General features: G+C 41.5%; 1 protein-coding gene and 2 long non-coding RNA genes across 4 annotated transcripts; 1 reads left to right on the plus strand and 2 right to left on the minus strand.

Annotated features, from left to right (window-relative positions):
* Window positions 1-2428: 2428 nt before the first annotated feature.
* LOC128092733 (uncharacterized) lies at window positions 2429-3806 on the minus strand. Its single transcript, XR_008211961.1, has 3 exons — window positions 3564-3806; window positions 3154-3500; window positions 2429-3096 (listed from the first exon to the last, which is right to left on the minus strand). It is a non-coding gene; the product is annotated as an uncharacterized LOC128092733 (long non-coding RNA).
* Window positions 3807-12102: 8296 nt separating this feature from the next.
* LOC120417964 (uncharacterized) lies at window positions 12103-15871 on the plus strand. Its single transcript, XR_008211960.1, has 3 exons — window positions 12103-13070; window positions 13131-13596; window positions 13666-15871. It is a non-coding gene; the product is annotated as an uncharacterized LOC120417964 (long non-coding RNA).
* On the minus strand, window positions 15589-17479 carry LOC120417963 (uncharacterized). Of its 2 annotated transcripts, XM_039580200.2 has the most exons (3): window positions 16900-17479; window positions 16753-16844; window positions 15859-15990 (listed from the first exon to the last, which is right to left on the minus strand). In XM_039580200.2, exons 1-3 carry the CDS (start codon window positions 17214-17216, stop codon window positions 15965-15967), a joined length of 435 nt encoding a protein of 144 aa, XP_039436134.1. In that variant the 5' UTR covers window positions 17217-17479; the 3' UTR covers window positions 15859-15964. The 2 variants fall into 2 exon arrangements, with proteins under 2 accessions (XP_039436135.1, XP_039436134.1); XM_039580201.2 differs by lacking the exon at window positions 16753-16844 and having other exon boundaries at window positions 15589-15990.
* Between the last annotated feature and the right edge of the window lie 5898 nt (window positions 17480-23377).

Below are 23377 nucleotides of genomic sequence, written 5' to 3' on the forward strand. Positions count from 1 at the left end.
AAAAATTTTGCGACCAATATTTCGATTTTTTTAAAAAATCAGTATTGATTAAAAAATTCATAACTCGGTCAATGATTTTTTGCACAACCTGGAAATTTCTGAAAAGTTGGCATTTTATGTCCTCTAAAACATATAAAAAAATTAAAAAAATTAAAAATAGTGTTTTTTTACAAATCAAATTTTAGTGATAAAAAGTTAAATAAAAAAATCACCAATTTTTTTTACCGTGTATCATTTTTTTCCAGTGTAGACCATATCCATACCTACAACTTTGCCGAAGACACCAAATCGATCAAAAAATTCCTTCAAAAGATACAGATTTTTGAATTTTCATACATCATTTTTGTATGGCCAGCTGCCAAATTTGTATGGAAAATTATATGGACAAACTAATGATGCAAAATGGCTTCTTTGGGCATACCGAAGACACCAAAAAAGTTTCAGTCGGATTAAAAAATACAAAAATTAAAATTGAAGAAAAAAGACCGATTTCGTAGAGAATTGCTCTCCTGCCAAGTGCGTCTACAATGAGACAGTTGAATAACTCTGGCTGTAGATGTCGGATCGATCTCATATTTTTGTCAATGTTAGAACACATTAAAAGAATGATAATGCAACTGAAAGCTCATTAAAACATGCTGATGAAAAAATTAGAAAAATCGTTGAATGTTGAAAACCATAAGTGTCTCATTGATGACTACCCTACCCTAAACTATCTAAGAACAAATCTACGTTGGAAGATTTTCGATGTTATTTAAATTGTTTTTGTTATTAAGTAATTAAGAGAGGTGTATCGTTTTTTGACCCATAGTCACCCCCACTGACGGTAGTTTGAAAGGTGTCTTTGTACGTATGTATGTATGCGAGCGGAAAACGGTTTGTTGAGTTATTTTAAGCATCTGTACAAATTTTGAGCTAAATTGGTTGAGATTAACCCATTGATACCCGAGCCTAAAGTTGGTGAAAAAAATGTTTTTCATGCAAAAATGACTTTTTTAAATCGCTAATAACTTTTCAGAATCGAGTTTTACAGCTTTTATATGCTCTACAATGATGTAGAGCATTAAATTTTCAATGAGAATCTCACTTTTGAGAATATTTGGATGGAAGTAGCGCACCAAATCGCAAGAAAATTGGGTTTTCCATACATTTTTTCGATTTTTCTCAAACAGTATCGAGTATCAATGGGTAAATGTTGACCGATTTTGCTCATATTTGGCCCAAAATCCTAAAATAGCTCATGGAGAGTCTCGTCGTTGCTCTCTGCGAGGCAAGGCCTGCTTCGATCGTGTTTCGCCTGAGTAACTCAGGTTGAGTTGTCGTTCCGCGCGGGAGAGGAAAAGAAGAAAAAAGTGAATTTGCAAGAAGTTGGCCAGTCTCGTCGTTGCGCTCTGCGAAGCAAGGTTCGCTTCGATCGTGTTTCGCCTGAGTTGTCATATCGCGCGGGAGAGTAAAAGAAGAAAAAGTGATTTTGCAAGAAGTTAGGCGTCATCCATAAAGTACGTCACGCAAAAATCTGTCAAAATTAACCCCCCCTCCCCCCTATGTCACACTTTGTCACACAAGGTTGAACCCCCCCCTCAAAAAGTACGTCACATTTTGCCAGACCCCCCCCCCCTTGTTTTCGATGGGATTTTTTATAGTTTTTATATCTTTTTTCAATTTCAATTCGGTTTTATTTGTGAATAATCAAGTTACAATGAGTTCATTTAGGTACATAACAGAGTTTTGGCGTTCCTTTCAGCTGTGTTTTACATCGTAATTTAATCGAAAACATTATTACTTATAATCATGGAATAGACAAGAGTAAGAAAAAGTTTTCCAAAAACTAACAGAAAGAGTTTTTATATGTTTAAACTTGCAAAACATACACAGAAAAAAAAGTGTAAATTTACCCGACACTGAAACCATGTTTTGAACGTAAACATGCTTAATGTAAATTTGAAACTTCATTTAAAACGATGAATTGCATTTAAACACCCTTCTCGTAAAATGAGATTCGATGTAAAACATGAATCTAATGTAAATAGAACTTTTGTTCCTGGGAAATATTAAATTTTAAATTTTGAAATGCATGTAATTGTACTTCTCATGTAAAATTTTCTTAATGTAAATTTAAAAAGCATTTAATTTCATGTACATATTTTTCTGTTTGCCAAATGACAGCTCACGCAGTCGACAAAAACAAATCGGTTGATAATTATTAAAGTTTGGAGCGCTGCGCAGTAAAGAGGGAGTGTTTTCGCGTTAACTGCTCATTTTTGCGACGATTAAAAGAGGCAAGTGTGTTGTTGTAGCAACAGTATATTATTGCTTTGGATTTTTGAGCACTTCTTACGTGGGTTCAGAAGGTAAGATTTTCAAAAGGCTTTCTGCATCTCGCTCGTTCTTAGAGTATGTTGACTGACATAAGCAGGATGCACTGTTTTTTTATTTTTAGTTTTTTGGCTACTTTACATTGGCTGACGCACGGAGTGATTTGTTTACCTTTTTTCGGCACCCTCCGTAAACGTCACACCATACAAAATTGCTGCCGGATCTTTTCCGGGAGAGATCCGGTAAAAGATCCGGCAGCAATTTGTATTGATTTGACGTTTGCTGAGGGTTCCGAAAAGTTAGGTTATGTTACTGCTTGCAAAAAGCAATAATTTTGTTTGAAGTCTAAATTCTTTCTAATCGAAATAAATAGGTGGAAATTCCAATCGCAGTTTCACAAACTTACATAATGCAACTTCCGGATGTTTTTGACAAAAGTTGTCAACCGGGTTGTGGCCGGGCGCTATGGGAAATGCGTCCCAGCACAGGTGTGGGGCTTGCTCATCCGACTTCTGGGACATAAAACCACAGCAGCACTTGACTGCGTTACCTCGGGAAACCCCAGATCCAGGAACGCCGTTTCACCCTCGATCTGCAGTTTGGACATGGCACGCGCGTTTCCCTCAACGGGTACGCCCTTAGCGTAGTTCGCTAGAAGATGGTCACCTCAAACTGTTTATCTTCCTTCGCGACGCTGCGCAAACAGTGTCGTCAATCTGAATCTGAACAACTCGTCCGCTAGCCGAACAGCTACCATAAGGCACGGAGATGAGTTCCGAGCTGAAAATAGTAAGTTTTGGATTAAACAAATTGTACATTATTTTCAGATTAACTAACCATCAGCTTTGCCGTCTTGGACACCAGACAGTACGTGCCGTTTCGGGCGCAGCAAAAGGGTCAGGATCGTACACGAGGCGAGTTACGCTTCACACGAGATTTTGGTGTGGGGGCATGGTGACTTTGTAGTACGACGGGGCCCAGTAGTTGGTGTAGTTGTTCTGCGTTCGAACAAGCGCCACAAGCAGGTCCGCTGAGACGGCTGGAGCCTTCCGTACGTATTTATGCGCCAGCAGATAAGTCTCGACCACAATCTCGGCAAACTGGTGGATTCAAGTGTGAGCGATCTTGTTGCGGGAAGTTGGCCGTTTCCAGCAAGACTAGCGATGACTGAGGATAGTACTCAACTGTAAGTACAATGTTTAATAAATATTTTTTCAGGCCAAATTTTGTCAAGTCATCAAGTTTACCATATTGAAATTGCGAAACCAGTCAACGGATTCCGGGCAGAAATTTGCTCCATTGCGCTCGTTTAGTGGCAAACTGCGCATCGTTGTTGTTCTTGAACGACCTTGATCAGGATATTTTGACCTTTCAAAACTGCGACCTTTTGGAACCGGGACCGGTGTTGATCTGGTCAACGACGCACTTCAGCTGGTACGCGGCGCGCAGCTTCGGAATGCGGCTGTGTCGGTGCTTGACGAAGCTACGCTTGTACACACAAAAAAATATTTCCGAATGTTACATCATTTATGATGTAACACTTTTGCACGTCATTAAACATTTAAATTTAAATGCAATTTGATGTAAATTTGCAACAAATTATACGTAAAAACATGATTTTACGTGTGATTCAACCGTTTACGTCGAATCTCAAGTTTACATCAACTGAGTTTACATATAATTCATTTTTTCCGTGTCGAGTAAATTCACATATTTTTTTCTGTGTAGACCAGCCGGCGGATGAGCATGAGCAAGGGGTACACATAGGTGATGAAGGTGGCGTTGTTTATCTGACGCAGATGAAACAGCTGCAGCAACTTGCGGTCCTTCGTGGCGACCATATAGATAGCACGGATCACGAAAGTCACCCTCGGCTCGGCCGGAATGTTGATGTTTCGATCACCTTACGCTCCATGCGGGCATCTTCTTGGTGAACTTGGCCGCGAGCAGCAGGTCGCGACGGAGCAGCTTGAGCTTGCGGCACCTTCGCAGGCGGTCACCTGAGCCGGTAGTTTGTTCTCGTTGTTGTCCATGCTGGCGCCGGCTCCTTGACGGCCGAAACAGTCTTCGCTACAGCGAGTAATTAAAATATGATCATCCACAAATTTCAACGTTCTATGTCGATAAAAACAAAGAGCTTCCTGGTGCTGTGCAAGTTTCACGTCAAAAAGACCGAAAAAGGTTTTTTCGGGAGGCCTATTGCGGCCCGGAACTCCACGCGGACCGTTTACAAAAAAAAAAACACGTTGATGGTGAAGAAATTTATTAATTTGACAGCAAAACAAAACCATCTCATAATCTACACACCGATCTAGATAAAACAACGTGGTGTACACATCTAGTGTGTACAATCTACTCATTGTGAGCGTTAGGTTTATGTTTCGTTTTAGCATAGACACCCACCATCTACACTCTAGAGAAAATCTAGTAATTATATTAGGTTTAATCCGTATTTTTCTTGCTTTTTTAAATGAATGTTAAAATGTATTGATCTTTTTATTTTAATCGTGCAATATTTGTTTTGATCCGCTATTTTCGGCTGCAGTTTTTTTCCTTTTGGCGGTAAGGCTAAAACCGCGGTTGGTCCATATCACCTCGTCTGCAGTTTTCAGAATCGGAGTGTGAGAGGAGCGGAAAGGTGGGCACTTGACGACTAGTACATTCATCATTTGTGGTAAAACGGTGTAAGGTTTGGGTTAACCCTTTCAGGCCTGAATTTTTCTGAGCTGTGTTAATCTACAATTTTGGTACCAGTAGTTCATTTTTTCCATGAGTAAACAGAAACAGGCAAAAAAAAAGTTACATTTCATTATTGGACGTTCTGGGTCCTCCAAAGTGTCCTGGAATATAGATCTTGGAGTCTACCGCCGTAACAACACGATTCTACCAAGATTCCGATTATGGTTCATATTCAGTGATGTCCCTGGGACCCTTTGGCAACAATATGAGCTATGTGGATCACTTTTGGGATGTTCTGGGTCCTCCAAAGTGTCCTGGAATATAGATGTTGGAGTCTACCGCCGTAACAACACGATTCTACCAAGATTCCGATTATGGTTCATATTCAGTGATGTCCTTGGGACCCTTTGGCAACAATATGAGCTATGTGGATCACTTTTGGGATGTTCTGGGTCCTCCAAAGTGTCCTGGAATACAGATCTTGAAGTATACCTCCGTAACAACACGATGGTGCCAAGTTTCCGATCATGGTTCATATGCAGTGAAGTCCCTGGGACCCTTTGGCAACACTATGAGCTATGTGGATCTCTTTTGGGATGGTCTGGGTCCTCCAAAGTGTCCTGAAATACAGATCTTGGAGTATACCGCCGTAACAACACGATTCTACCAAGTTTCCGATTATGGTTCATATTCAGTGATGTCCCTGGGACCCTTTGGCAACACTATGAGCTATGTGGATCTCTTTTGGGATGGTCTGGGTCCTCCAAAGTGTCCTGAAATACAGATCTTGGAGTATACCGCCGTAACAACACGATTCTACCAAGTTTCCGATTATGGTTCATATTCAGTGATGTCCCTGGGACCCTTTGGCAACACTATGAGCTATGTGGATCACTTTTGGGATGGTCTGGGTCCTCCAAAGTGTCCTGAAATACAGATCTTGGAGTATACCGCCGTAACAACACGATTCTACCAAGTTTCCAATTATGGTTCATATTCAGTGATGTCCCTGGGACCCTTTGGCAACAATATGAGCTATGTGGATCACTTTTGGGATGTTCTGGGTCCTCCAAAGTGTCCTGGAATATAGATGTTGGAGTCTACCGCCGTAACAACACGATTCTACCAAGATTCCGATTATGGTTCATATTCAGTGATGTCCTTGGGACCCTTTGGCAACAATATGAGCTATGTGGATCACTTTTGGGATGTTCTGGGTCCTCCAAAGTGTCCTGGAATACAGATCTTGAAGTATACCTCCGTAACAACACGATGGTGCCAAGTTTCCGATCATGGTTCATATGCAGTGATGTCCCTGGGACCCTTTGGCAACAATATGAGCTATGTGGATCACTTTTGGGATGTTCTGGGTCCTCCAAAGTGTCCTGGAATATAGATGTTGGAGTCTACCGCCGTAACAACACGATTCTACCAAGATTCCGATTATGGTTCATATTCAGTGATGTCCTTGGGACCCTTTGGCAACAATATGAGCTATGTGGATCACTTTTGGGATGTTCTGGGTCCTCCAAAGTGTCCTGGAATACAGATCTTGAAGTATACCTCCGTAACAACACGATGGTGCCAAGTTTCCGATCATGGTTCATATGCAGTGATGTCCCTGGGACCCTTTGGCAACACTATGAGCTATGTGGATCTCTTTTGGGATGGTCTGGGTCCTCCAAAGTGTCCTGAAATACAGATCTTGGAGTATACCGCCGTAACAACACGATTCTACCAAGTTTCCGATTATGGTTCATATTCAGTGATGTCCCTGGGACCCTTTGGCAACACTATGAGCTATGTGGATCTCTTTTGGGATGGTCTGGGTCCTCCAAAGTGTCCTGAAATACAGATCTTGGAGTATACCGCCGTAACAACACGATTCTACCAAGTTTCCGATTATGGTTCATATTCAGTGATGTCCCTGGGACCCTTTGGCAACACTATGAGCTATGTGGATCACTTTTGGGATGGTCTGGGTCCTCCAAAGTGTCCTGGAATACAGATCTTGGAGTATACCTCCGTAACAACACGATTCTACCAAGTTTCCAATTATGGTTCATATTCAGTGATGTCCCTGGGACCCATTGGAAACACTATGAGCTATGTGGATCACTTTTGGGATGATCTGGGTCCTCCAAAGTGTCCTGGAATACAGTTCTTGGAGTCTAGTAATGCTAAAGGGTGCCAGCTCCTGGCGGGTTTCGCTTTGTAAGCGAAAGGATGGCTTGAATCCCATTTGTCGAGGCAAAAGGGGTAGGTGGCGGTCGAGGGAGGATTTTGACTGCAGCGTTAGTTGAATTTGTTCAAGTCATAAACCTCCCAAAACCCAACACATTCAATCTCTCGAACGATCTGTGGGCGGCTGAATCTGAGCATTGAAAAACTCTGTGGCAATACACGGTGTTGTGGCAATACACGGTGCAATACCGAGTGTTGCCAAAGGGTCCCAGGGACATCACTGAATACGAACCATAATCGGAAACTTGGTAGAATCGTGTTGTTACGGCGGTAGACTCCAAGATCTGTATTCCAGGGCACTTTGGAGGACCCAGACCATCCCATAAGTGATCCACATAGCTCCGAGTGTTGCCAAAGGGTCCCAGGGACATCACTGAATATGAACCATAATCGGAAACTTGGTAGAATCGTGTTGTTACGGCGGTAGACTCCAAGATCTGTATTTCAGGACACTTTGGAGGACCCAGACCATCCCAAAAGTGACCCACATAGCTCAGAGGGTTGCCAAAGGGTCCCAGGGACATCACTGAATATGAACCATAATCGGAAACTTGGTAGAATCGTGTTGTTACGGCGGTAGACTCCAAGATCTGTATTTCAGGACACTTTGGAGGACCCAGAACATCCCAAAAGTGATCCACATAGCTCATGGTGTTGCCAAAGGGTCCCAGGGACATCACTGAATATGAACCATAATCGGAAACTTGGTAGAATCGTGTTGTTACGGCGGTAGACTCCAAGATCTGTATTCTAGGACACTTTGGAGGACCCAGATCATCCCAAAAGTGATCCACATAGCTCATAGTGTTGCCAAAGGGTCCCAGGGACATCACTGAAAATGAACCATAATCGGAAACTTGGTAGAATCGTGTTGTTACGGCGGTAGACTCCAAGATCTGTATTCCAGGACACTTTGGAGGACCCAGAACATCCTAAAAGTGATCCACATAGCTCATGGTGTTGCCAAAGGGTCCCAGGGACATCACTGAATGTGAACCATAATCGGAAACTTGGTAGAATCGTGTTGTTACGGCGGTAGACTCCAAGATCTGTATTTCAGGACACTTTGGAGGACCCAGATCATCCCAAAAGTGACCCACATAGCTCATAGTGTTTCCAAAGGGTCCCAGGGACATCACTGAATATGAACCATAATCGGAAACTTGGTAGAATCGTGTTGTTATGGCGGTAGACCCCAAGATCTGTATTCCAGGACACTTTGGAGGACCTAGATCATCCCAAAAGAGATCCAAAGGGATCGAAGTGGTCCCAAATGGTCGTGAGGATGTGACTGGTAATAACTAAACTTCATTTGCCTTGAAAAATCGTTGTAAACCTGAATTATCTTCAACATTTTCTGAAGTTTCCAAATTTCAGGTTTTCAGGATGTTCTAGGTCGTCAAAAAAGCCATTAACAACCACTCAAACATTTTTTCCTAGGTAGAGAAACTCATAAATTACAACTTTGCTGAACAATGTTATTTGTTTTGAGCACTGTGTGATTTTATACAACCGAATTTCGGTATGGGTCATATATGACCCATCAGGCCTGAAAGGGTTAAGCAAGCCTCTGCGAGCTTGCAAGGACGTCTTATTCGCGACTCCACCGAGACAGGACCCAGGGAGACGACTCCTGCACCTGGACTGAGCTAACTCCACTTAACCTTTAGGTTAGTCCGGTGCCAACATCAGACAAATCTCGTCTCGAAAAATGCCACCGGGACCGTCTGGGATCGAACCCAGGCCGACGGTGAGAGGCAATCACGCTTACTTCTACACCACGGTTCCCAAATCAAGTCGTCGGTTCAGTACTATCTGTTTAAGAAGTTTCGGCCACCGTTGTCTGTCGAAGCGGCTTACACGGCATGATCGTTTCCTAAATAGGGTTTTTGAAGTGCAAAAGTGGAAAAGTGCCGAGTCATCTTCTAAAAAAGACGGCGTCCTATCTCGCCCAGCAAAATGGTCAACCGATGACGTTTAAAATAATGCCGTAAGTAGAAACAGAGTTAAAGGTTTTTTTTATAAACATATTTGATTTCAGTTAATTCGTCGATAAACGAAACACTTACATAAAAAGTGAATTTTAACGGTCAAAAAAGACAATTCATCCCTTTCGCTAACCCCGTTGAATTTAGATTTTGATGTATTTATCATAAGCTTTAACTTGTATAGTTTTAAGCACTTTAAATTGTATGTTTTGTTTATTATTGAGTTTAAATAGATTCAATACAAAACCGTAAGCATGCATTTCAAGGAAGCTTTTGTGCCAATACAAATCGCTATGCTTTTGAAAATTACATCTGATTCTAGATTCAACGGGGGAAAAAAATTTACACCTTTTGTAAATTTACGTTAGTTTCATCGGAAATTTACATGTTTTCAAAGCATAATTTGTTCGGATCACTTACATTGGATGGCATTTAAATTTACAATGAAATTGATGTAAATTCGCATCATTAATGACGTGCACTTTTGGTACATCATAAATGATGTAAATTTACCGGATTTTTTTTTCTGTGTAGGTATTTTTGGCAATTTTAATATAAAAAAAATAAGTTGTCTAATTATTCATTTTTTAGAATAAACATTGTGATATAAAAATAGTTTTGTATCTTTTAAAAATTAGAAGACCTGGTATAACATTCAAGTATAAACAAATCTTGAAAACTGTTTTTCACAGCTTTGTATCTAATAACTTCAAACAATTTATAGTAGTTTTCTTATGAACACCCTGCTTACAATGCATTTATTTTTATCAAGCAAAAATTTGCAAAATATTGAAGTTCCAGCTGAAAGAAAATGTGACTAACTAATAAATTATAATGTGATACCGTCATCAGGGGTGATATTGGGTCTGTGGGTGTGTTTGAGTCATACAAAAATGCAGAAATTTGTATGACCCAATCTCACCCCAGACCCAATGACATCCCTGATGACGGTACTTCTAAATAATAGTAACCAAACAATTTTAGAAAAGATGATTTAATTTAATTGTGTATATTTCGAATTAATATTATGCAATCATAAAAAAAACCTAGCGTGACGTCACACACAGAAAAAAAATTTCCAGTGAATTTACATTATTTATCATGTACCAAAAGGTATCATGATAAATGATGTATATTTACATTAGATTTGTTGGAAATTTACATGATTTTCATTGTAAACATTGCCAATAAAAAAATTGTGAAATCGTGTAAATTTCCAATGAAAATAATGTAAATTCACAGAAAAAAAATTTTTTTTTTGCTCCGTTGAATCTAAAATCCGATGCTAGAGTAATTTTTGAAAAGGTTCTATATGGATTGGAAACCAATAGCACATATAAACTTTTTCATAAATTACTCGCGCTTCAGAACTTCAGATTCAACGGAGCAATCTCTATAGCATCGTTATTTCAGTTTGCAGCTGTTTCTAAAATAAATGGTGTTGACTTCTGTAAAATTTCCAGAGCTAAATCTTCCAAGGGAGAAGGCAAATATTCTTTAAGAGAAGAGTAGTGCTCGTATTTATTAATCTTTCTGGGCCCAGACCATAACTGAGACTTTTAACGGATTGGAATGGAATCATGACAGTACGAGTATGAGTATGAGTGCCGACTTACTCGTATCGGCATTTATTGAAACACTTCCCACTGATCTTGATGATTAGTCCGACGGCGATTGGTAAGATCCCCCGACCGGGATTGCCGGTGTTTTGATGCTTCTTGTCCTACATCCATTTTGGTCGGTCTTATGGGTCTGCTGCGTATGATCGGACCTCAGTAAGGCTTTGGGCAGTTCCGGTATCTGAACCTGCAATCCGCCAGTGGGACAGTACAAAGGCACAGATGGGACAGCTTGACCATCAAAATTTGGTGTCCGAACAGCTGCTGTCCAAAACGAGCTCCAAAGCTAACAAACTGATCGATTCCAAGCTTGATTCACTCACCTCTAAATTGATCATCCTAAATTTCTTGCTCTCGATCAGCCCCTTGACGGTCAGCACCATCACGATGGTCCTGCCAAACGACGCAGATTTCTGGCAAGTTTTGAGAGAAATCTAAATCTGAAATATGAAAGTCAATAAATGTCTAATAATGGGATTTTCAATAACTTAAAAACTTACCTTTGATCTCAGGATAACTTGAAATCCTAGCGGGAGCGGGGAAAATTCCGCCGGGGGTGATCGTAGCACTAGCATTTTATTAATTTTCCGGGGAACCGAGTAAAAACTACGACGATGCCCACCTTGATTCTGTTTCTTTTGTTTTTGTTTTCTCTCCTCCTTTACCTTTGAGAGTTTTTGCTGTCATCTTTCCCAAATCAGGCAGAGCTGTGAGCTACAGTGAGTCAAATATTTGTCCGTACCCCCCCGTACGGAAAATGTTTGTGATATAAAAGTACATAAAATGCGACTAAAGTGCCATGTTTTATACATCAATCGACGCGGCAGAATGTCTTCTTTAAGACACTGTCATTGGATTTGCAAAAAACTTTTTCTTAAAAAATACAAAAATAGTTTACTGATAAAAGTAAAAAAAAAAGGTCAAATAATTGTCCGTACCCCTAGTAAAAGTACAAAATCTGATCGATTTAAGTGAATTTATTTATGAAATGTTGTTTCTGTGTCAAATACTAGTACCTTTAGCCAGTTTGTGACAACTTTGAACTTCTGATAACTTTGTTTAGTTAGTTTATATTAAAAATTGGTTTAAATTTAGTTTTTATAAGTAAAACTTATCAAAACATTAGTTTATAAACAACTATTTTTATAAAATTGCTATTTTATGTTGTAGGACTCCCTATTGAACAAGTTTCAACAATATTTGTTCAAAATATACATTGTTTTCATCTTTTTTATTGACATTTTTCGACCAAAAATCGAGGGGGATGACACTTCGCGATTTGAATAAAATCGCGCCAAATCGCGTCAAATTCCTTCATTCCTGTTCATCGTAGCTTCATCGCGGTCGTTTTTCCCTCATCGCGCCAAATCGCGCCAGATCGCGCTCATCGTGCTCATCGTGTTCAGATCGTGCTCGAATGAAAATTTACATTCATGCAGTTAGAGTTGCCATACAAAATTCGTTCTAGCAGTTTTCCATGAAACTGGCCGCACTGTTGAAATGTTTATTTGTATTGATTCGAGCAGTCCGAAAAAGTAAATAAACCGAAATTCTTCGTTGTTTCGGGGCGGATTGCGGCAGCTGCTCTTGAAGATTCTTTTTTTTTTCTCGCGTTCGGACAAGGTGTTCAGTTTGAGGTTCAGCAGGAACTTTTTCACCTGGTATGAGCTGGAGCCTGCACCCGGGGGGTGGTGACACTTCGGTGTAACTGGTGTTTCCTATGCTGCAAGGTCTCATCTGCTGTGAAACCGGCGAAACCTGCCTGACGGCCTTCCACCTCGAGTGACTCCACCGGAAGGTCGCTACATCTGTGAAAAATTCGAATCCGGCCGAATGATTCTGTACGACGAAATAGTCTGGGCCAAATGTTCCGTGTTCAAGTTCTGACCCGCGCTCACGATTCCCCTTCCAGCGGTCCCGGACGTATTGTTCCGGCGGCAACACAAGCAAACGGACGTTTACGTGCGCTTCTTCGGCACGCACGACCTTGGCTGGATCAACCGGAGGCGAATCTACCACTATCACGAGGTCGACGCGGACAGCGTGGCGGATAGAAAGCGGTCGGACATGATGGAGCGGTACAACGAGGCTGCGCATGGCACGGCAGGGTTTCAAGCAGCTGCAGGCAGAAAAATCTTACGTCCAGGAATCTGCCCCGGACGATTTGAGCTTTAAACCGCCGATGTACGTCAACATCAAGTCCAGCGCGGCCAGAGACGAGGAGGTGAGTTTGTCGAGGGGATGGATTTCCGTATCAAATGTTATATCTATTCTATTCCAACAGGAGGACTCGATCTGTGAGGGCAAATTGTTGGACAAGGACCCGTGCGGGTTACACTCGAATTGCATCAACCGGGCGCTGCTCTTGGAGTGCAATTTGAAGACTTGTCCAGCAGGCGAAATTCACCAGAACCAGTGTTTCAAACGGAAGTAGTACAAACGGATACCCAACAGGTTGGAACTGGTCGCTAAGGAAGATGCACCAGGGTCGGTTTGTGATCGAGTCCGAGAGGGGATCAACACCGGGGAGTTAACGCGGCGGATAAAGCAAAAGCAGGAGCAACAGGGCAAAAATTACTATTTCATGACGGTGGAATCGGAGCTGACGATCGACGCGGGGCCCAAGGGCAACTTGGCCCGGTTCATCAACCACTCGTGCGAGCCTTGGTGCGAGCCCTACTGCGAAACGCTGCTTTGGAAGGTCGGCGGAAGCCAATCCGTGGGGCTGTTTGCCCTCAGTCCTTGAGGCGGTAAGTTCTTTAAACTCCCGCTTAAAACATTTCTTATAACTAACTCTTCTTACTCTTTACTCCGCCAAGGCTAAAAGCTCATATTAACTACAACTTTGAGAACTTCGACGACCAGAAGATCTGCCACTGTGGTGCGGACAAGTGTTCCAGGCTGATCGTCAGCCAAGGGACGGAGAACTGAATTGAGGAGGCTACAACGGTCTTGCGCGACTTGCAGGTGCAGATTGCAACGTGGGTTACCTGCTCAAGTGCTCAAACGCCAACAGTGACCCACGCCAGCGGAAAAGTACCTTGCGGATCCATCGTGGAAAGAATTCTACCTTGCCAAGGGTTGACCATTAAACGTTCACGAAGAAACGAACCTATGTTACTAAGTTGTGTAAACCGTAACAAAAGAATATAAAACAATGTAAATGTTATCGAAATAAATTCAAAACGCTGCGGCAGTTGCAGCCGCAATCGGTGGAGCTACTCCGGTAGCCTCCTGAGCTTCGGTGGGAGGATGTCCTCTTCTTATCATCTGGCTGTTTAACTTCTGATCCAAACAATCCTATCGAGGAATCTTCACAGTTCTTACCACCGCGGATATTCTAGCGGAAAGATCCCGTTAGTCTCTGAGCCCCCACTTTTCTCGATAATTTCTCGTAACCTCAAATTTCACTCGCCGCAGCTGCAGTTTTCTGGAAGCTAAGATTAAAAGACACTCGAAATCGTTGGTAGTCATGTTTTACTTCACTCAACAGAACACGCTCGCTGTAAATTAAACCGTTCTCATTAACCAACCCTGATCTGGGACCGGAAGTAGCTGCCTCGCTCATGTTGAAGTTGCGCGAATCCATTCTAGTTATCCTTTAACTTGTTTCCTTCCAAACAAGTGCTTGTTGAATAATAAAGGGGGAATAATAGATGACACTGCAAAACTCCTGACCATCGTAATTATCCCGTTAGGTGTTCTTGCCACGTAACTTCCGGGAGACCCGAGATTTTACGGTACTGACAATCATATATTCACCGGCTTCGCTGAAATGGAAAACCAAATGTCGTTGAGTCCCCTCTGCCGGTCAGCATAGGCCTTCTTCTCAAAGACCGGCGCAAAGTCGGTGGCCGTTTGACCAATGGCGTTACAGGCGGCGTAACGAACTCTCGGATGGGATCCATCAATTACTTGACCACGCCCCGCATGATGTCCGTCTGCTTGTAGTAACCCTAGCCAGCGGTCGAGACGACTATCAGAGCGGCGTGCCGTTACTTCCAGTTTGAATGGTTCAACATGTTCGGAATGTTTGTGATAATGTGCGGCAGAAAGGGCCGAAGGCGTCGATGGCCGGACAGCGGTCGAAGCGGAATTCGGCGGTTGTCGCATAGCATCTGGCAATGTCTCCGAAGATCGGCGTCGTACCATCCAGCTGCAGCAGCTTGTTCGTCTTGAGCAGGTTCTCGGTGTGGTCAACTTCGCTGTGGGTAACCATCGTGCCAGACGCATCCACTCGTTCTGCAAGTGGAACACCATGTCCTCGTAATTGAGCGGAACGCACATGAAGTAGATGCCCCACAGACCGGTTTCCTTTCGTAGAAGCACAGGTTGTCCTCGGCGTTTTTGGCGCCACCACCCTGCGTGCGATACCACGCGCTAATCAGCGTATTGGCGACCATCAGCGGAACATTGTCTTGATTGGTCCAGCCGCAACTCAAGACGGCAATGATGACGAGGGCCACCGGTAGCGAATCATCCCGGTCGCGCACTTCAGAATCGGTGAATCGGCACGGCGTCAGAGCGGAAGCCTTTCCGTCGAAGGTGCTGCCTACCTTCCCGAGGTAAGACTCGGTCAGCTCAACCAGGTCTCCTTGTTTGATTCCACTGGCTGCGGCCAGGACGATGGGGGCCTTGTAGTGCGAATCGATGTAAGCCTGTAGATTCTTACAGTCTTGACCTTGGTGTTGACAGTGTTGCAATCGGTGTTGCAATGTCGGTGCAGACGTCGAGTGCGTGGATTACCTCGTCAATGCACTTGCCCCACTCGTAGTTGGAGGCCGTTCCCGCGAGTCGTCCATCGCCACCACCGAACCATCCTTCGGGTTGAACGTCTCAAACGGTTCGTCCAGCGTGGGGTAGATTCCGCCGACGCACTCCGACATGGTTTTGTTCGCCGAGTCATCAATGTTGAATATCTGCAGATGCTCGTCCGAATCGGCTTCAATATCGTGCACTCCACCAGCTCTTGTTTGTTGTTTGGACAAACGACCACGACGGCGATAAACTGCTGCCAGCCATGTGCTGAATGATGTTGGAAACGGGCTGGTGAACCTGGACAAACTCAGGCGTGGACAGTAGGTCCGACCGGAAGTCACAAGTGACCTCTTAAAAGATTCACGACAGATCGGGCAGTTCGGCATCTGAAAAGTGTGCAAACAAGAAGAAGAGCGAGAATGTTACACTGAGCAAAACTTACACAGCTCAACGAAGTGTTCTACACATGATCTGGCCCTGCTGTACAGAGCACTCAAATATCAATCGCAAAACACTTGAAATTTCGGTGATTGGCCATGAAATAATGTCAATAGCCAAACACTTGAATTTAAAATGGTGTTGAAAAAAAAAGTACGTCAAGCGATTTACAGGTTCTCGCTTGCTAGTCGTGCACGCTACCACTGCGCCGGCCGGCCAGTTGAAGATGGGAGTGTTTTTTGTGCTATTGGTTCTTGCCTCGCTTCTAGCCTTCGATGAAAGTCGCGCAAAAATCAATCAGTGAAACACATTAAATTCATGTGGATAATCACGTTGACTTTGAATAGTGCCTGTTTTGGGTAGATCTTAAGATCATTTTCAAGTGTTTTGCTCATCACTTTGAATAGTTCAAGAAGGTGGGACAAATTCATGAGCAAAACAATTGAAAAGCTTGAGCCACCCGAATGAAAATAACATGTTAAAAAATACCAAAAAGTCAACCGCCCAAACACTTGCATTTGATAGTGGTTTGGATTGATGTTGAAACACAAACCAATTAGATCTACGATGTGACTTTATTCAATCATTCAAGTGTTTGGGCACTTGAATAAAAAGTGTGGCATATTTTCAGTGTAGTTACGTACTTCGAAAGGCGCCGGGTTCGCAGCAACAGAGCATGCGTGATTCCACGCGGTTGGGCAGTCCTTTACCACTGGGCGTAGGCAACGACGATCTGTCTGGATTGATGGCGTATCCGGCGAGAATCCAATATGAACCGTTGCGCAATCCGCTGCAAGAATTTCTGGTGGCAATGCGTGTTCAGGATTAATTGATTGAGTTAGTTCTTGTGCATGTACCTGTTGCTGCTGCTAATTCCTCCAACCGTACTGCCGGACAAACTTCTATTGTTGCTACCAGTCTCCTCCACCGCCACCCGAGATTGAAAAGATACTTCCGGCACAAATTCCCGAGCTACCACCGCTACATCCACTGGAAACCAGGCTACTCGCGGCACTGCTCGTGGCCGTACTGGATGCGGACGTGGACCCCGGCGGGGATGCAGAACCACCGATTGCACGGATCGTACCACAACACAACAAACGGAAGACCTCCGCACGGGAATATTCAATCCGCTTCTTGGGTAGGTAGAAAATCCGTCATCGTCCTCCATCATTTTCCCACGTGTTTCATGTTTTTGTTTTGCTTTTTCACTGCTCGAATCAAATGTCAGCGTGAAATGTCATTTTATGGTTGCCGAACTCATTCGAGCAGTTGACAGCTCAAATCGTGAGATTTTTTCAAATCGCGCTCACATCGCGATGAAATCGCGCTCATCGCACCAAATCGCGCTCATCGCGTCTAATCGAGGAAAATCGTGGTCATCGAGGCTAAATCGCGAGCTCATCGCGGGAGTGTCATTCCCCTCGCCAAAAATACTGTTTCGGAACAATACCGTTAAACAATCCGGATTGTCCCGGAACCGGTTTAACCTCTCGGGGGGGAATTTTGTGGTGGTCAGATAGAGGACAAAAAAACCCACCTCTTGCAATTTGAAGCATCCAATTTCGTCCACTACAGCCCGATTACGAGTCCCTAGTCCTAAAATTTGAAATTTTCACTTTCCGTGCTGAGAATTTCTGTACCGTCCTGGGTCAGAATGTTTTGCTTGGGGAATTTGAAAATTTCAAATTTCAGACTAGGGACTCGTAATCGGGCTGTAGTGGACGAAATTGGATGCTTCAAATTGCAAGAGGTGGGTTTATTTGTCCTCTATCTGACCACCACAAAATTTCCCCCCGAGGGGTTAAACCGGTTCCGGGACAATCCGGATTGTTTAACGGTATTGTTCCGAAACAGTATTTTTGGTCGAAAAATGTCAATAAAAAAGATGAAAACAATGTATATTTTGAACAAATATTGTTGAAACTTGTTCAATAGAGAGTCCTACAACATAAAATAGCAATTTTATAAAAATACTTGTTTATAAACTAATGTTTTGATAAGTTTTACTTATAAAAACTAAATTTAAACCAATTTTTAATATAAACTAACTAAACAAAGTTATCAGAAGTTCAAAGTTGTCACAAACTGGCTAAAGGTACTAGTATTTGACACAGAAACAACATTTCATAAATAAATTCACTTAAATCGATCAGATTTTGTACTTTTACTAGGGGTACGGACAATTATTTGACCTCTTTTTTTGACTTTTATCAGTAAACTATTTTTGTATTTTTTAAGAAAAAGTTTTTTGCAAATCCAATGACAGTGTCTTAAAGAGGACATTCTGCCGCGTCGATTGATGTATAAAACATGGCACTTTAGTCGCATTTTATGTACTTTTATATCACAAACATTTTCCGTACGGGGGGGTACGGACAAATATTTGACTCACTGTATTTTCTACTCAAACTAGCTCGCGATGTTTTTGACAAGGTTGCCATAGAGCTTTATGACGTTTCGCGTACACACACTAGCGCACCATTTGATTTTGCTGGGCGGACAAAATTTAACCTCAATCTTTTTCGTGTACGTACACGCAATACATGCGCACGTAGATAACTCTATTACCCAGTCAAATCAATCCGAATTCTGAAACGGAATCTAATTAGAATCGTATACAAATTCCGTTTCAAACGCAACAACCGGTTCGAACACGGAACCGGTTGTTGCGTTTGAAACGGAATTTGTATACGATTCTAATTAGATTCCGTTTCAGAATTCGGATTGATTTGACTGGGTAGAGGTGGGCAAAAAAAGAGCGAGCCACTCAAAGAGCCGGTTCACTGAAAAGAGCGAACGAACCGTGGCTCACAAAAAAAGAACCGCGGTTCTTTTTCAAACTCCTGTCTTATGAAAGAACCGCTTTAAGATGGCATGATTTTTGTTACAAATATAGTTTATTGAATTTCCAACAAAAAATGTAGTATTAAATTTGTTTTTGAGAATTGAAAACGCAATTTCAAATATTTCAATGCTTATAAAAAATAATACCAAAAAGTAAATAATTTTCTAAACAAAATAAAAAAAAATCTACATTGTACAACTGATTACCAAAATGCAAAAATTTTAGCATTTCAATTTGCATAATTTGTGAAATATTACCAAAAATCTACTGAGTAGTTTAGAGATTTTGGAAAAACAATAAATCCTTTTATCCGATTAAATTTAGCGTTTATAGACCTTATCGATTAAATCAGAATGTAGAAAAGAGTTCACATAATATTTTCTCCAAATAAAATATCTGAATTAGTTCAATTCTTGCAGAAATAAACGCAATTTTAAAATTAATCTCAATTTTAAAATTAATAGCAATTTTTCCAGCAACCTATATTTAAGTTTAGATGCCATTAAACTTCTCAAAAATTAAGGTTCGAGTAGAAATCTTTACATAGACACCACAAAGATCTATGGTTTTCAAGGGCATCTTCTCGTTTTCTGTATAATTTTTTTATCAAATAATTTGTAAAAGTCCAATGTGAAATAACTTATAAAATCAACAAATCATTAAAAAAAACCTTTTCATCCAAATTTTGAAAAAGAGCGAAAGAGCCGTTCAAAAGAGCGGCTCTTTTTAATGAGCGAACGAAAATGAGCGGCTCCTAAAACAGAGCGGTTTTGCCCACCTCTAGTTGCCATCAACAACTGTGTCAGTCAACTCGATCAGAATTTTGAAACGGAATTCAATTCGAACCGTTTACGAATTCCGTTTCAAACGCAACCACACGTACGCACACGGAACTGGTTGTTGCGTCTGAAACGGAATTCGTAAATTATTAGAATTGAATTCTGTTTCAGAATTCCGATTGAGTTGACTGGGTTGAGTTTTAACTTCCAAAGGATTGTAACCCATGCAGCAACAAATATTGCTTTTATACGGTTCCCTGTGCTTGTCAAACTAAATAATATTATGACGTCTGCTTTATTTTGTATGTTTCGGTTTAGTTCATTCAGTTGTCAAGTTTTTGTGGTCGAAATCTGAAATAAGATTTTAATTTAAAGTTATAAATTTTAGAAAAAATTTTACGTTTCCGCTATCCCACTTAATCGTACTTTTCAAACCCGGAAGCCAAAACTCCTCCGAAATAGATGTGGGCGTGGAAGTGCGTTTTTGTTTGGAGGGGAAACGTCGAGAAAATGACGGCTAAGATGATCCATGAAACCAGTTTCAAAGATGTCAGGACAGCGGTAATTCTGTGTTCTGAAAGGCATGAGAGGATTAGTGCAAGTAATTTAATGTTACCATCAGCTATCGACAGTCCTGGCTGGAGTCGAGCGTCGTCGGTAATCCACTCAGTCTGAGCGGGGCCTTGTCACCGCGGCACAATCTCGCCGGTAGCGTCAAACAGTGAAGGTGCCGGTGGTCACTCCAGTTCCCGAATCATTCGATACTCGAGCGAAGACTATTACCGGGACGGCGGAGGCAGTGGTGGTGGTGGCCCAAACAGCCACGACAACTCAAAGCGAATGTTCCGTAGCTACGACGAGTGCAGGCAGGGGTCGGCGGCCAGCCCGTAAGAGGACGTGTACGATTACGAATCGTTGCAGGCACTCCGTACATCATGGTTCGAGCGGTTAATTAGGTAACAATTTGAGGAATCTCCCTGAAAACTAATAGCTGAATATTAAAATCTATTGAAAAAAGCAAGTGAAATTATAAATACAATAAATGTTGTACTTACTTTTATATATAATTGCGCACTGCGCATTCCTTGTCATTTGCATTGTGCATTTTAGTTGCACGAAACTTAGTCTCGTTCTGTTGTAATCGAATGGCTTAGCAAACTATTTTATTCAGTTTAACAAACATTACGATTACGACTCCGCGCCGCAGCATCAAACCACCAAATAAAACTGTTTTGTTTTGCCAGCTGTCATTCGCAGCAGCACTCTTTGTTGAACTTTACATGTTTTCAAATTTTACATTAACAACTATTACATTATTTTTAAGATTTACATGCTTCTGACTCGTCACAAATTTAACAAACATACGACTATTTACATGAGATGCATCAATAGATTTAAACTTACATTTTAGCCAATTACATGGAATTTGACTTTTTACATTAAATTTCAACTTTACATGAAGTGAATTTACATTTGAAACATGGTTTACATGACATGGAAATCTACATATTTTTTTCTGTGCACAGAAAAAAATATTTCTGTAAATTTACATTATTTATCATGTACCAAAAGGTATCATGATAAATGATGTATATTTCCATTAGGTCCATTGGAAATTTACATTAGATTCATTGGAAATTTACATTAGTTTTGAAAATTTACATTAGTTTTGGAGTTTACATTACTTTTGGAATTTACATTAGTTCAAATCAACTAATTCTGATTGGCCAATGGGAATGAGAAGCTCCACTTGGATTGCAGTAGGAAAAGGGTGTGGCCTATGTTCTATTTTAAAATGATTGAAGCGGGCAGCAAAAGGAAATTCTGATTTTAAAAAGTTGTTTCACAGGTAGGGGACGCATTCTCGTCGACGGTCAAGTGGAATAATGCTGGACTGGAATCGAACGGACGACGGGTAGGATGTTCGGTGTTACTGCTGCTACCCGCTGCCGACTGAGCCATCTTCGCATTTTATAAACGAGCGGCTAAAGCATCAACTTGTTCAGATCGAGGCACAGTCAGTGAGCCAGCGAAGTATGAGAGCGATAGAAAGAGAACCAAACATAACTATTTTTAGTTCGGGTAGTTTTGAAGTCAACGTTTGGCAGAAATACATTGGATATATGATTTACATTAAATAGGAATTTACAGGAAGCCGAACGCGGGTAGAAATTCATCAGATTTGAGTTTCCATGCCCAACGTTTCCATTAGATTCATGATTTACATTAGATTTAGATTTACATCGGAGTAATTTCCATTACTTTTTGCTCATTACATCATATTTCAACATTACATTGAGTGAGTTTACATAAGAAACAGCATTTACGTGCTGTGTAAATTTACATATTTTTTTTCTGTGCACAGAAAAAAAAAATTCGGGTAAATTTACATCATTTATGATGTACCAAAAGTGCACGTCATTAATGATGCTAATTTACATCAACTTCAATTTAAATTTACATGCCTTCCGACGTAAACGTGCCAAACAATCAACGCTTCGAAAAGATGTAAATTTCCGATGAAAATGATGTAAATTTACCGAACCTAAAATTTTTTTTACTCCGTTGAATTTAGAATACGACGTAAATTTCAACTGCTTTAATGGCCAAATGATGTTTGAAAACTTTTTTTTTCTGTCCTTCCTGATCAAACCAAACACTTGATTTCGTTCAAAAAGTACTTGTTTTTGATCATAAAAGACAAAAGTAAATGATTCCAAACTACATTGGGTTTAGTGCTTGAAAATTAGTATCAGATTTTAAATTCAACGGAGTTAAATAAAATTACACTAATATTAAGAAAAACAGCTCATTGAACATGCAAACTGTGAGTTTACCTCTGCGGAATTGATAATGATATTAAAAAACTGCAATACTTACAGTTTTACAAATATTGTTGTTGTCAAGATGCTATAAACACAACAGCAATCGTCAGATCCAAATCTCGTCGATGCACATGCCACAGGGCAAGATCGGGAAAGATGTCTATCATGATCGGCTCGCGCCCCATCATTTCGATAAGATCATCCATCTAAAGAAGGCAAAACGGACAACAACTTGTCATCGGCATGAAGCACGACACTGCCAAAATCCGGTTCAGCACCCTGTTCAAGACGGAGGCAGCTGTCAACCGGAACTGCAACAAAACACAATATTAATCAGACGCTAATCAGACAGATACCGATTCATCTCACCTGAGGAAATGAGACCGACAGCGCCATGGAGGCAGCGTGACAGTTTCCTTGTCGCGATCCAGCGTCGCCACTGGCCGTTACGGAAGCTTGCGAAGGCTCCATCGCATTCTTCAGGACGAATTTGACGTCCCCGTTGGTATCCAGATATCCAGACTCGTTACATTTCTCAGTGGGTAGCCGCTTACCTAGTTTATCTCCTTGTGGCGATGCCCCTCAGCTGATTGGCCACATTCTAGTTACCTTGAGCACTAACTCCTGCGCCGTCACTGCATGGAAGAAGACAGTTTTATCAAAATTTTCTTATAATGAAATAGCAAATCTGAGAATAATTTTACCTTCATCAACAGCTTACGGTCTTTCTCAAATCGGCCACGATCAGATTGACACAAAGAGGTCAAACCTTGGCAGCCGATCGGCTCGCGCCCCATCATTTCGATAAGATCATCCATCTAAAGAAGGCAAAACGGACAACAACTTGTCATCGGCATGAAGCACGACACTGCCAAAATCCGGT

Source organism: Culex pipiens, chromosome 2 (assembly GCF_016801865.2).
Source record: "Culex pipiens pallens isolate TS chromosome 2, TS_CPP_V2, whole genome shotgun sequence".
NCBI lineage: Eukaryota > Metazoa > Arthropoda > Insecta > Diptera > Culicidae > Culex > Culex pipiens.

Bases quoted from the DNA above. Each gene is read 5' to 3' on its own strand.
- LOC120417963 (XM_039580200.2), bottom strand. From the start codon at position 17,216: ATGATGGAGGACGATGACGGATTTTCTACCTACCCAAGAAGCGGATTG. The intron at 16,845-16,899 runs GTACATGCACAA...CATTGCCACCAG, and splicing joins GGAATTAGCAGCAGCAACAG to AAATTCTTGCAGCGGATTGC. The intron at 15,991-16,752 runs GTAAAGGACTGC...CACACTTTTCAG, and splicing joins GTCGTTGCCTACGCCCAGTG to ATGCCGAACTGCCCGATCTG.